The 15,468-nt window shown below is 36.3% G+C and overlaps 1 protein-coding gene across 1 annotated transcript in view; it reads right to left on the bottom strand.

Annotated features, from left to right (window-relative positions):
* LOC123548529 (protein FAN-like) overlaps positions 1-12,517 on the bottom strand; it is a 97,992-nt gene extending 85,475 nt beyond the window's left edge. Inside the window, exons 1-2 of the mRNA XM_045335848.2 lie at positions 12,426-12,517; positions 9,300-9,398 (exon numbers count right to left, since the gene is read on the bottom strand). Coding sequence (XP_045191783.2) covers positions 9,300-9,398; positions 12,426-12,463 — 137 coding nt within the window. The 5' untranslated portion in view covers positions 12,464-12,517. The remainder of the gene's footprint in view (positions 1-9,299; positions 9,399-12,425) is intronic.
* Positions 12,518-15,468: the final 2,951 nt, after the last annotated feature.

Raw genomic sequence — 15,468 nt, 5'->3', positions numbered from 1 at the left:
AATAGGTGGAAAAAAAACTTAGAAATTTTTGTTATGTTTGATTTAGAAGCAACTGTAAGACATTGGATTACCCTTGACAAAAATCTTCACATGCACTCGGGTTGGAATCAAGGTGTAATGGACACTAAACGTCAAACTTCAGGCCTAACTGACAAATCCAAACTCCAAATTGACAACACGTCACCTCAACGCAACAAAGTCGTATCTTCTTATAAATTTATAACAAGATATGACTTTGTTGCGTTGAGGTGACGAAAATTTACAGCTCATAGAACACAAAATGCCCCCCTTGATGCATTCAGTAACTGTAGAAGAAACAGAAATCGTTTGGTCACTGTGCACCGGACGTTTGATGTACTGACCTCAAATCAATAATTATGGGTCATTTACCAGTCATAAGTGACTTCTGAATCAAATGTGATCTTAGACCAAAGCATTCTCTAGTTATTGGGCAAAAAAAGTTCTAGTGTTCTGGGTCAATGTGACCTAGACCTTTGATCAACTGACGTCAAAATCAATAGGGGTTGTCTGCTGGTCATCATCAACATCCCTATTTAGTTTCATGATCATAGGTCTAAGAGTTCTCAAATTAACATCCGGAAACAGCTTAACTGTTTCAGCTCACTCTGACCTTGAGCTTTGACCTACTGAACTCATAATCTATAGGGGTTGTCTGCTAGTTATGATCAACCTTCCCATTCACTTTCATGATCCTAGGCCCAAGAGTATTAGAATTATCATCTGGAAACTGTTTAACTGTTCCAGGTTACTGTGATCTTGACCTTTGACCTACTAGCCTCCAAGTCAATAGGGGTCACTGCTGGTCATGACCAGCCTCAATATAAAGTTTCATGATCTTAGGCCCAAGTGTTCTTGAGTTACCTTCTGTAAACCGATTGTTCTACATACCGAACGACCAACAGACTGACAGACGGACTGACCGACATCAGCAAAACTGTATCATGTACCCACACTCCTTCAAAGGGTTTTGTTAAAATGAGAATAAGTCTACGCTGACTCCAGCTGGACAAAAATATTCAGAGTGGTGTATTATACAGAAAATTTGAATTTTGGTTCTTTTGTAGACAGAATATTTATTAATTATTATATCTTTGTATTATATTCAATGTAAATATTAATAAGTCACTTTTTCAATCAACAATTCTGAAAGACAGAAAATGGTGGAAAATAGGTGGCAACTAGTGGAAATTGGCTGTACTGGCTGAATCTGAAAAGATCATTTTTGATTGTGTCTGCAGTGTATTATTTCTGCATGAGTGAAAGTTCCCGTCCCTAGATTTGCCACTATAATGCCACCCTTTTCAATGGTGGAGTATTTAGACAATTTTCCACCAAAATGCCACCTAAAATGCCACCAAAATGGTGAAAAAATAAAGAGGACAGGGGCAAACCCATTTTCCACTAAATTCCACCTCTTTCCACTTGTGTACACCTTTAGGTGGCAATAAGTGGAGTATTTAGACAGTTTTACACCATTATGCTACCATTATGGTGGAAAATTTGTTTGCCAGTTCATTCCACCAATAGCCACCTTCATGGTGGCAGTAAGTGGAGTATTTAGACAAATTACCACTAAAATGCCACCATTATGGTGTAAAATCTGTTTTCCACTAAACGCCACTTACTTCCACCCATCGCCACCTAACAGGTGGCAGTAAGCGGACAAAATTTCACCAAAATGCCACTATGGTGGCAGTCCTATTTTCCACTAAATGCCACCAAATAGCTGGCAATAGTAGGAAAATACGTGGCAACTAGTTGAAATCGGCTGCACCTGCTGAATCTGAAAAAACTCAGTAGTAAGCAAAAGTCAAATTATATTAATATATTTTTTATTTTATGAAAAATCAAAGACTCTTCACTAGAAATCACAAAAGATCTGAACACCAGGATCAGGATGTTGTCAATGCAGTCTTATTTTGTCATATTCCAGGATGGCTTAAGTAGATGGCGAATGACTCTCCAAATTTCACTCCTTTGGATGTAAGGCCATTTTTCCAGCACACAATCTGTAACAGCAAACCATACATCTATTAATAGATATATTTTTCTAACATTCTCTAGGAAATATATGAATCGAAAGACTAAACTAACTCACTGACATAACAAAAAACTCTACAAACTTAATCTATGTCAAATACTGTGAAATCATTTAAATTCGCTGGCATGAAATTTCGAGCAAACGTAAAAAGGACTGTTTTGCGCGGGCACATTTTCAATTTATAAATGAAAAAATAAATTAAAAAATAATAACAGCGCGGTCTTAAATTCACGCATCGATTCTAGCGCGAAATACGCGAAAAATTCGTCCTACGCAAATAAAAATGATTTCACAGTAATATGCAACATCTTTATTATAACTGTGAGAAGTTTCATCAAAATCTACATTGTAGAAAAAATTTTATTCACTCAAACGGTTACATTGTTTTGTGGAAATATATGCATCTTGAATCAATAACAAGAACCTGAGAATTGATGAAAGATGTGGAAGCACCATTGCTCTAAGGGGATTTACACCTTGTGTCAAATTTCATGAATATTTATCAATGGATTACTTGTTATGTAGAAATTTATGGATTGAAAAACAATTAAAGGGCAATAACTTTGGTTACTGAAGTTATCCTGATGGAAATTGCACATGCAATGCTGTCCTGTAGTGATCTACATTGTTGTAAAGTTTCATGAAGATCCATTAATAGATGCATGAAAAATCCCTTTTTTTTACCAAATCAAGGGGAAATACTTCTTTTACTAGGTAAATAATTGAGCAGTGTTAAGCAGTGTTAATGAGCTTATAATAATTACATGAGGTTTAGTGATTCTATAGACAAAGCTATAAAAATATTTTTCCAATTACAAGCACTTTTCAGTTAATCTGACGGACAGATAAAAAAGAAAGGACAACGCCAAAAATAATATCCCTCCGCCTTTGGCAAAAAGTAATAATAGCACTTGGGTTTTTCATCACATTTATACCGGTAATTAATATTTATCATATAATATGCCAGGAATTTTTATTAATTGGTGTATTTCTTTAAAAATTAAGGGTTATTTAAACATTAGCTTTTATAAAAACATATAATATTTACCTGATTCAAAATTATCTTGATATGTTTCTTTTATGCAGTAATAAGCTGTATGCTGCTCAGGTATATACAGTCAGGCAGGCATATCATGTCACAAAGTTGCACTTTTTTCACAGAAGGTACCTGGTATGAACAGTTTAAAGTACATATTGTATCCTAAGTGCTAATCAATAATGTAAATAATTACAAAATGATAAAATTTTACAAGCAGTGTTTTAAACATGATTGAGCTATATTCCAGAAAATATATCTGGGATTTATCCATCTGCCAAACTTCCTAAGACATAAAAGGAGATTTGTTGATTTTAATTTAAAGCAGTTTGGTAAATGTTGTTCCAAATTCAAGTATTTGTTAAGAGTATAAGTATTAAGACAATGTTAAAGACAGTAATAATTAAAAAAAACAACAGTATAATATTGTTACCTCTCACAATGTGTTTCCATTTTCTCCCAGGCTGACTCATCAAATGCCAGATTTCAAAATTTGGTATTACTACAGTAACTACACAGATAAATTGATTCCACACATACACTTTCCTGGTCAGCTAAAGAAGGTGTCAAATCCTTAAGTTAAAAAGCTATTGTAAAAACATCCTTTTTATAAACACTTCTTTTTTTTCAATTAATGAAGAGAAAAGGCAAGAACTATTTCTTTGCATCTGACCTGATGTTTGCCTGCATATATAAATCTTAACTGACCCAAATTCCACCTGGGGTTGTTTCTATACATTAGTGTGGGAGCTTGTAACTTGATCTATCATTAATCTTATCTTTAACCAACTTTCACTCATGCAGAAATAATACACTGCAGACACATTTAAAAATGATCTTTTCAGATTCAGCTAGTACAGCCAATTGCCACTAGTTGCCACCTATTTTCCACCTTTTTCTGTCTTTCATTGAATATAATGCAAGATATAATAAGCAATAAATATTCTGTCTCACAAAATAACAAAAATTCAAATGTTCTGTATACCACTCTGAATATTATTTTTGTCCAGCTAGAGTCAGCATAGACTTATTCTCATTTTAATGAAACCCTTTGAAGGAGCCTGGGTATACTGTTTTGCAGATGTTGGTCAGTCTGTCAGTCATTTGGTATGTAGACCAATCGGTTTCCAGATGATAACTCAAGAACGCTTGGGCCTAAGGTCATGAAACTTTATATGTAGGTTGGTCATGACCAGCAGTGACCCATATTGACTTGGAGGCCAGTAGGTCAAAAGTCAAAATCATAGTGACCTGGAACAGTTAAACAGTTTCCAGATGATAACTCTAGTACTCTTGAGCCTAGGATCTTGAAAGTGAATGGGAAGGTTGAACATAGCTAGCAGATAAGTCCTGTAGATTTTTAGTTCAGTAGGTCAAAGGTCAAGGTCACAGTGACCTGGAACAGTTAAACAGTTTCCAGATGATAACTCTAGTACTCTTGAGCCTGAGGATCATGAAAGTGAATGGGAAGGTTGAACATAGCTAGCAGATAAGTCCTATAGATTTTTAGTTCAGTAGGTCAAAGGTCAAGGTCACAGTGAGCTGGAACGGTTAAGCTGTTTCCGGATGTTAATTTGAGAACTCTTTGACCTAGGATCATGAAACTAATTAGGGAAGTTGATCATGACCGGCAGACGACCCCTACTGATTTTGAGGTCAGTCAATGGTCAAAGGTCTAGGTCACATTGACCCAGAACACTAGAACTTTTTTTGCCCAATATCTAGAGAATGCTTTGGTCTAAGATCACATTTGATACAGAAGTCACTTATGATTGGTAAATGACCCATAATTATTGATTTAAAGGTAGTACATCAAACGTCCAGTGCACAGTGACCAAATGATTTCTGTTTCTTGTACAGTTACTGAATGCATCAAGGGGGTGGAGGAGCATTTTGTGTTCTACGAGCTGTTGTCAATGTGGAGTTTTAGCAAAGTCAGGTTCTGTGTCAATTAGGCCTGAAGTTTGAAGTTTAGTGTCCATTATACCTTGATTCCAACCTGAATCCATGTGAAGATTTTTGTACAGGGTAATCCAATGTCTTACAGTTCTCTTTTAAATCAAACATCACAAAAATTTCTAAGTTTTTTTTCCACCTATTCGCCACCAAGAAAATTTTCTAAGTCCCTATTTGCCACTTGATTTCCACCATGAAAAAAAAACTATGTTCTACTTTCCACCAATTTACACCTTTCTGCCACCATAAAGAAAAACTATGTTCAAATTTACACCTAATGCCACCTAAATGCCACCAAAATAAAGTGGCTTTTGGTGGCAAATTTACCACTTAGGTGAAAAAAGAGCTGAATTACACCAAACGCCAACTAATGCCACCTATTTCCACCAATTGCCACCCTTTTTTCATGGAAATAAGTGGCAAGGAGTGGCATTAAGTGGCAAATCTAGGGACGGGTTGGTTAAAGATAAGATTAATGATAGATCAAGTTACAAGCTCCCACACTAACCCAGGTGGAATTTGGGTCAGTTAAGATTTATATATGCAGGCAAACATCAGGTCAGATGCAAAGAAATAGTTCTTGCCTTTTCTCTTCATTGATTGAAAAAAAGAAGTGTATACAAAAAGGATGTTTTTACAATAGCTTTTCAACTTAAGTATTTGACACCTTCTTTAGTTGACCAAAAAAGTGTATGTGTGGAATCAATTTAGCTGTGTAGTAATACCAAAATTTAAAATCTGGCATTTGATGAGTCAGTCAGGGAGAAAATGGAAACACATTAAGAGAGGTAACAATATTATACTGTTTATTTTTCTCAATTATTACTGTCTTTAACATTGTCTTACTTACTTACTCTTAACAAATACTTAATTTTAAACAACATTTACAAAACTGCTTGAAATTAAAATCAACCAACCTCCTTTTAGGAAGTTTGGCAGATGGATAAATCCAAGATAAAATGTATATTTTCTGGAATATAGCTCAATTATGTTTACAACACTGCTGGTAAAATTGTATCATTCTGTAATTATTTACATTGTTGATTAGCACTTAGGATACAATATGCACTTTAAACTTTTCATACCAGGAACCTTCTGCGAAAAAATGCAACTTTGTGACATGATCTGCCTGCCTGGCTGTATATACCTTAGCAGAATACAGCTTCTTATTGCATAAAAGAAACATAATTATCAAGATAATTCTGAATCAGGTAAATATTTATGTTTTTACAAAAGCTAATGTTTAAATAACCCTTAATTTTTAAAGAAATACACCAATTAATAGAATTTCCTGGCATATTATATGATAAATATTAATTAAAAATGTGATGAAAAACCCAGGTGCCATTATTATCTTTTGCCAAAGGCGGATGGATATTATTTATGGCGTTGTCCTTTCTGTTTCATCTGTCCGTCAGATTAATTGAAAATGCTTGTAATTGGAAAAATATTTTAGTAGCTTTGTCTATAGAATCACTAAACCTCATGTAATTATTATAAGCTCATTAACACTGCTCAATTATTTACCTTGATTTGGTCAAAAATAGGGATTTTTCCTGTATCTACTGAATAGAAATTTTTCTACAATGTGGATTTTGATGAAACTTCTCACAGTTTTAATAAAGATGTGGCATATCATTTGATATAGATTAAGTTTGTAGAGTTTGTAGTTATTTCAGTAAGTTAGTTCAGTCTTTTGATTTCATATCTCCTAGAGGTAATTTACAATTTTCTGCAAAATTATTCAGAATGTGTTAGAAAAATATATTTATTAATAGATATATGGTTTGCTGTTACAGATTGTGTGCTGGAAAAATGGCCTTACATCCAAATGAGTGAAATTTGGAGAGTCATTCGCCATCTACTTAAGCCATTCTGGAATATGAAAAAAGACTGCATTGACAGCATCCTGGTCCTGGTGTTCAGATCTTTTGTGATTTCTTGTGAAGGGTCTTTGATTTTTGCATAAAAATAAAAAATATATTAATAAATTTGATTTTTTGCTTACTACTGATTTTTTTTCAGATTCAGTAGGTGCAGCCAATTTCCACTAGATGCCACGTATTTTCCACCTATTGCCAGCTATTTGGTGGCATTTAGTGGAAAATAGGACTGCCACCATAGTGGCGTTTTGGTGAAATTTTGTCCACTTACTGCCACCTGTTAGGTGGCGATTGGTGAAAATAAGTGGCGTTTAGTGGAAAATAGATTTTACACCATAATGGTGGCATTTTAGTGGTATTTTGTCTAAAGCTCCACTTACTGCCACCATGAAGGTGGCTATTGGTGGAATTAAGTGGCAAACAAATTTTCCACCATAATGGTGGCATAATGGTGTAAAACTGTCTAAATACTCCACTTATTGCCACCTAAAGGTGTAAACAAGTGGAAACAGGTGGAATTTAGTGGAAAACTGGTTTGCACCTGTCCTGTTCATTTTTTCACCATTCTGGTGGCATTTTAGGTGGCAATTTGGTGGAAAATTGTCTAAATACTCCACCATTGGAAAGGGTGGCATTATAGTGGCAAATCTAGGGACGGGATCCATGCATGAATGACAAAGATATGGACCGGACACGCCCATCAATGCACTATCATGAAATATGACCTTTAACGTCTAAGTGTGACCTTGACCTTTGAGCTACAGACCTGGGTCTTGCACGCGACACGTCGTCTTACTGTGCCATACACTCATGTGTAGTTACTTGAAAATCGATCCATGGATGACAAAGATATGGACCGGACACGCCCAACTATCATGAAAAATGACCTTTAACGTCTAAGTGTGACCTTGACCTTTAAGCTACGGACCTGGGTCTTGTGCGCGACACGTCGTCATACTGTGGTACACATTCATGCCAAGTTATTTGAAAATCCATCCATCGATGACAAAGATATGGACCGGACACGCCCAACTATCATGGAAAATGACCTTTAAAGTGTGTGACCTTGACCTTTGAGCTACGGACCTGGGTCTTGCGCGCGACACGTCGTCTTACTGTGGTACACATTCATGCCAAGTTATTTGAAAATCCATCCATCGATGACAAAGATATGGACCGGACACGCCCAACTATCATGAAAAATGACCTTTAAAGTCTAAGTGTGACCTTGACCTTTGAGCTACGGACCTGGGTCTTGCGCGCGACACACCGTCTTACTGTGGTACACATTCATGCCAAGTTATTTGAAAATCCATCCATCGATGACAAAGATATGGACCGGACACGAAAATGCGGACAGACCGACAGACTGACAGACCGACAGACAGACGGTTCAAAAACTATATGCCTCCCTACAGGGGCATAAAAATTAAAATTTATTATACATACTTGATTGTCCTTAATGCTTGTATAAATTAATTAATTCATAAATTATTTAATTAATAAATTAATTAATTCTTTATACAAAGTTGTACAATCATAAAGGATAATAATCCCCTTCATCCTACGTGTGAGAAAACATAATTTCAAGTGCAACACGTCCGCATTGACTGCAAACTTTCAAACTCCTGAATTCCGGAAACTTCCAAAATTAATACCGAACTTTTCGGCTGGTCCGGAGGTCGTTCGGTTTTCGGAATTACACTGTATTTATTTTTATTGTTCAACAAACTCATACATGATGATTACAAGTACCGGTAACATAATGCAAAATTAGCTCAGTTAGCATTACTGCAACAAACCAAGGTTAACTTGGTATCTAGACTTTCACTTAAGCTGGTAACTAAGTGGATAAAAATGGCACCAGCTATATTTAGCTAGCATAAAATATTTTTTCTGTGGCTGGTTACTTACAGAGATTAATCAGTTAGTAAGTTTTGGTCACTTCAATATTAATGAAATAATCAAATGTTATTGTTTAACATTAGCTTTTCATTTTTAGCTTGTGGACAAAAAAGGCACTACCTAATTCAAGTTTATAATATATATATTGTTGACTTCTGATTCAAATTGATAAGTACACTTACATAAAATAATGGAGTGCAGTTACATAATATGTGATTGTGCTACTAGAAATTTTGTGGAAGCTATGAAACTGACAATCATCACAGGATTAAAAAGCTTTTCATGTTTTATGAAAAATAAATATTAAAGAACCTCTGTACCAAATGTCATTTTTTATAAAAGATTTATTTCTTGAAAATTAGTATGTAGTTCAATAGGCAGGCAGATTGTGAATGGAATGATGGGATAAGGACACAACACTTTACAATATACATATATTTACTCTCTGAAGTCTTACTTTTTGTTAATATCCTCATCATTCTGGTGTTGTGGGTAGTAGTAAACACTAAAATCCTCGAAATAAATCTCTCCAGGTTCCAGCAACAACAGACTGAATCTGCAAGTACATTATATAAAGATAAATTGATAGACATTACACAACCTAAAATGGTAGTTTCTGGCAGAAAATTTAGAAGTTTTGGGCAGGACTGCAATTTTATCTCATTCGGGACCTTTCTTTCGGTGAATCAGTATAAAGGTAATGAATGGTGTGGTACTTACAAAATTGTTTTTCAATACACTGGTTAAAATTTTGGGCTGAATAATTCACATTTTCTATCTGCAATCTTTAAAACTGTTCTTTCTTTAACAAATCTTAGTCAATGTATGTATTTTGTAGGGCTGCATATTGAATGGAAAAAATCAGTATGATACATATATATAATTGCAATACAGAAGGATCAAACATTTTATAATATGGTACATAATTTGGCAATAAAATGTAGTAGCTTTAAGGACCTTATTTAGTCTCAATTTTTCGACTGCAAGGCAGACCGATTTCTCAGACTGACATTTACCCTATTGGCCTGTGAAGAAACTATCACAATATCGTGACTCACTCACAGACGCGTACATTAATAATAATTAGGAAGTGGCTATTCTAACGGTCCCATAGGAATAGGCTCGCAGGCTATTCTTACGGCTCTCCCGTAAGAATAGTGAAAAGTCCGCAGATGTCTATTCCTACGGCTTTCCCATACAATTACTGAAAACCCGCAGGTGGTTATTCCTACGGCAGTTTTGTGTTTTTCGTATTAAAATATCATTTTTAAAATGAATAAGCGTTTTAAATGACATATAATTTTAATGACGGCATAGTGATGTTCAAAACTTTTTAGAAAAACAGTGTAAGTTAAGTGTTCATAATTAATCCATCTTATTTCGAAATAATAAAACAATTAATAAATTGCTTGTTTTATAACCTTTCCATTGATCAAAAAATACTGATATAATTTGTGTTTTAAGAAAGTTAAGGACATTAGAAAAAACATCACTGTTTACTAAAAACATGTACGTTAAATGGCTTCTGCCCATCCGATCAGTGGACTTTTCACTATTCTTACGGGAGAGCCGTAAGAATAGCCTCTGAGGCTATTCCTACGGGACCGTAAGAATAGCCACTTCCTAATAATTAATATTTCAACTAGTAATACCTACAATGCTGCAACATAACCAGTCCAAAATAATTGTTTGTTTCGTGTAACAAGACCAAAATAGGCAATGTAGGCCTTTTTTAACATAGAACTATACCTATGAAAATAAGTTAGAGTGAAAACTGGAAATATCTAAGTGCGTCACTGTGCATCTGTCTATTGGACTAAGCTGGTATCATTATCAGATTATCACCCCTTCTTCTTCTTCTTCCAGTTTACTGACCATCTTCAACTAACTGAAGTTAATTACCAGGTTAAATGTGCTAAGAGAATAGGAAAGAATAAAAAGTGTAAAAGTATGTAATAAAAAAACTATAGTGCCATTAAAAACAGACAAAGACAATTAGATAAAGAGTTGGGAAAGCTGAGCACGGAATGACTCAACTGAACCGACTGACATGACGTCTGGTGGAAGACTGTTCCATTCCTTGATTGTACGTGGGAAGATTAGGACTGTCGACGATACTGTGTACGGCAGTATGGAATCTTGTAGGAGTGGATGTGTATGTTTTTAGTAGCGGAGGAGTTGTTTGAGATCAGCTGTGAGTTGTCTAGAGCGACTTTGTTGTTTATGACCTTGTAGAGCATGATGAGTCTGGCCTCTTTGCATTGTTCTTGGAGAGGTTTCCATTGTAGGTCTGTTAACATGTCTGAGATGCTGGATCTGTTGTGGAATTTGTTCTTCACAAAGCGTGCAGCGCGACGTTGGACCATGTCCAAGCAGTGTACGCCTCCCTTCTCACAGGGGTCCCAGACTGTGCTAGCATATTCTATTGTTGGGCGGACAAGTGCCTTGTAGGCTGTTTCTTTGGTGGATGTTGAAGTGATGTTCAGGTTTCTGCGAAGGAAGCTGATGGTACGGTTGGCTTTGTTACAGATGTTATTGATGTGTTCGCCCCAGTCTAGTTGCTTATATAGCGTGCAGCTGAGGTATTTCGCTGATGTAACACGCTCTTATGTGTGACCATGAAGAATGTAGTTGTGAGAGATGGAGCGTCTTTTCTTAGAGATGGTAAGGACTTGGCACTTGTCAGGATGAAATGCCATTTTCCATTGGCAGTTGCTACGATTACGGTACCGTAATCCTAGCCTCCGATTCTAGGATTACGGAAGTTCCGTATTCCTAGACAACCCTATGAGGATAGGCTAGGATTACAGAAGTATTTAAGAGACATCAAATGTCTGTTATGACATGCATAACTCTTATTGTAAACTTACTTATTTCACATAAAATAGCGTTTTTTTCATGCCTGCCCTATTATCTCGTGTTATCGATCAGCCATTTTACTAAATTTTTTTTTTTGTTGAAAATTGCCAGACAAATGAAGAATTATATTCTTAATAATAGCTCAAAAGGATTATAAAAAGTTTCTATACTTTAAATGATTTTTTTTTGCTTGTCACTTAAATTTACATTTAGAATGGGGCGAAATCAACACCCGAATACGTTTTTGTTTAAGTGAAATAAGTAAGTTTACAACATCATGTAGCCTATGCATGTCTTAACATATATTTGATGCCTCTTAAATACTTCCGTAATCCTAGCCTATCCTCATAGGGTTGTCTAGGAATACGGAACTTCCGTAATCCTAGAATCGGGAGGCTAGGATTACGGTACCGTAATCGTAGCCACTGCCTTTTCCATTTCTCTTCCCTTCGATTCAATAATAGACTATAACTTGGTCTTATATGTAAAATTAGGCTAAATAATGGGCTTTTATTTTCTAGCTAAACTTGAATCAAGTCATGATCGTTTTTGTTACAAATTTGTACAATTTGTTTGTCATGTGCGTGTAAGGCCAAGGGGCGGATAACAGCTTGGGAGGTACATATTTTTTCGAGCTTATCAATAATTGTCAGGTATAGAATCTTTAGATACAATGTGCAAATGACTCAGTGGTATATCTGCAGTTATCAAACTGCACTGTCACCTCTCATTATGAATTCCATGACTTTGAAAAATAGCCATCTGTCTTCACTGTTTTATCCGAAAATGAAAGCAGACAATTACTTCCGGATTCGTATTTAGGTGTAGAACACCCATACTTCCGGGTTAAATTTAGAGGTAAAATACCGAGGGACATTAGCGTAACAAAAACTCTGGCCTGCAAGCGTATTGATAATAATTTAATTCACTAGTTTATTATATGAACAAGGCAATAAAAGTCTTCTACAAGAATATATTTCTGCTGGAATATTTCAGATGCATTAAAACACGGCTACTAAACCCTAGCGCCACCACCAAAAAGTGGTGATAAGGAAAAGAGCTATCACATTACCGTGAGTAAATGTTTGCCTTTATATTTATAAAACTTATTTCAAAAATCGGAGAAGGTAGTGCCATGTAGGAACACTTTTACTACAGGATGACTGTAATTTCATTAAAATATTATAAAACTGTAGTGTCAAGAGCTTTGAAAATTCCCCTGATATGGTGTGATTTGATGCACAGACACATTATAAGAACATTATCGCGCACGCAAATGGTCCAAATATGTATGATACTTACACAGTAATGTTATCTCCCTGAAAACAATTATGCCAGTAGTTTTTTTTCAAAAGTGGTGGCGCTATCGCATCAGCGATGGCGCTGTACACTAGCGCTGTTGCTATGGTATATATGCGTTTTAATTCTGTTCATTTGCGGCTACCAACCTACACACCTACCTCGTTTGAGATCTGAACAAATTGAACTGTTTTATTTATCATATAACCAACAAGACTTCATTCAAGTCCGATATTGTGATAGGTACCGAGTCCTGGCTTAAACCTAAGCATCGCACTAGTGAGGTATTTGACTCAGACCTAGGTTACTCTATCTTCCGTCGTGACCGTATCAAGCAGGCATGCAGGCGGAGGGGTCTTCATTGCAATTAGAAACTGTATAACAGTCCAAGAAATGCCCGAACTTCAGTCCGAGTGTGAGGACCTTTGGGTAAAGTTATACCTGGTAGGTAATAAGTCCCTATAGTTATTGGTGCTTATTACAAGCCACATGAATTAGACGTACATTGACGGTTTCGCAGAATTTACTAAGTCCCTTGAAAAGGTCAATAGAAAGATTTCAAATGTCTGGGTGGCTGGGGATCTTAACTTCCCAAAAATGGACTGGGACACCAGCAGCCCATCCCCTGAATGTAAGCACCCCACCTTCTACCGCCAGGTTATTGAAACATTTAATGATTCAAACCTAACCCAAATGGTCAACTTACCAACTAGAGGAAATAATATTCTAGACTTATTCCTTACTACAAACCCAACTCTAGTAAATCAGGTCAACATCATACCGTGCATCAGTGATCATGATATAGTAGAAACAAAAGTCAATACTTCCGCAAGGGTATGTTACCAGCAGCCTCGAACAATTCCCTTGTATAAAAAAGCAAACTGGCAGGAAATAAAACAGTCATTAATTGACTACCCCCAGGTTATGACCAATGAAGGTAAATACTCCGCACTTAACACAGAAGAGTTATGGGAAAATTTCTCAAATACCCTAAACAACCTTACAGAAAAATGGATTCCTTCCAAACAGTCAACTATAAGAGATCACCTTCCATGGGTCAGTCAGGACATTAAGAAACTAATCAGAAGGAGGAACAGAGCTTTTAAAAAGGTTAAGAAAACTAGCTCATCTTCTGATCGAAAGAAATTTCTAGACTTAAAGCATCTAGTGAGGAAAATGGTCAAAGAGGCTTATAGCCAGTATCTTGAGCACATCCTAAACCTGAATAACACTGATGCCTCACTCTCAAATAAACCAAATACTAAGAAACTGTACTCGCTCATTAAACACTCGAGACAGGAATCTTCCTCTATCCCCCCCCCCCTTAAGTATGAAAATAAACTCCATCTGGATGATCAAGCTAAGGCAACAGTACTGAACAAACAGTTTCAGTCTGTTTTTAGCCCCAAATCACCACTAAACCTCGCCTCACTCAGTAAAATGAAACTAACCCCAGATGGAAATTCAGTCCCTACTATGCCAAATATTAGGATAGGTACAAATGGTATTGAGAAACTTCTCAGCAACCTGAACCCCCATAAGGCCAGTGGTCCTGACAAAATCAAGTCTATAATACTTAACCCTTACCCTGCTATATTTCTATAATGGACTGGTCCATCTTTCAATTTGGACAGTACCACTTATTATTCAAAGGGGTATTTACTGAAAATTTACTGACTGAATAGCGAACAGTGCAGACCATGATCAGACTGCACAGATGTGCAGGCTGATCTTGGTCTGCACTGGTCGCAAAGGCAGAATCATCTGCCACCAGCAGGCTAAGGGTTAAAGTACTCTCTGTAGAACTATCTCCCATCCTAGAGGTCATATTCCAGAAATCCCTGGAGGAAGGTTCACTTCCATCCCAGTGGAAATCTGCATATGTTGCCCCATTTTTAAAAAAGGCGATAGGTCAAATCCAGTAAATTATAGGCCAATTTCATTAACATGTGTCCTATGCAAAGTTCTTGAACACATTGTTTCATCATCAATTGTTAAGCACTTCACCAACCATGATATTCTGTATGACCTACAGCATGGTTTTAGGGAAAAAAGGTCATGCGTTACTCAGTTAGTTATGTTAGTAAATGATCTGGTCACCTCAGTCTACAATAAGAAACAAGCAGATCTTATACTTCTAGATTTTAGTAAGGCTTTCGACAAGGTTAGCCATGAGAAAGTCCTACTAAAATGCATGAATATGGATTCAGAGGTAGCACACTAAGATGGGTCAAAGGCTTTTTAGATAATAGGATCCAATCAGTAGTACTAAATGGCACTACCTCTGATGCCATCCCAGTATCATCAGGTATCCCGCAGGGGTCTGTATTTGGTCCCCTGCTCTTCCTAGCTTACATAAATGACCTCCCACAAAACATTAGTTCCAAAGTCCGTTTGTTTGCAGATGACACGGCAATATATCTAACATTGTCATCTGCAGACCAATCTGTCACTCTCCAAAATGACCT

This window comes from Mercenaria mercenaria, chromosome 6 (assembly GCF_021730395.1).
Source record: "Mercenaria mercenaria strain notata chromosome 6, MADL_Memer_1, whole genome shotgun sequence".
Lineage (NCBI taxonomy): Eukaryota > Metazoa > Mollusca > Bivalvia > Venerida > Veneridae > Mercenaria > Mercenaria mercenaria.
The sequence above is the reverse complement of the archived record's forward strand: the minus strand, read 5'-3'. Positions and strand labels throughout refer to the sequence as shown.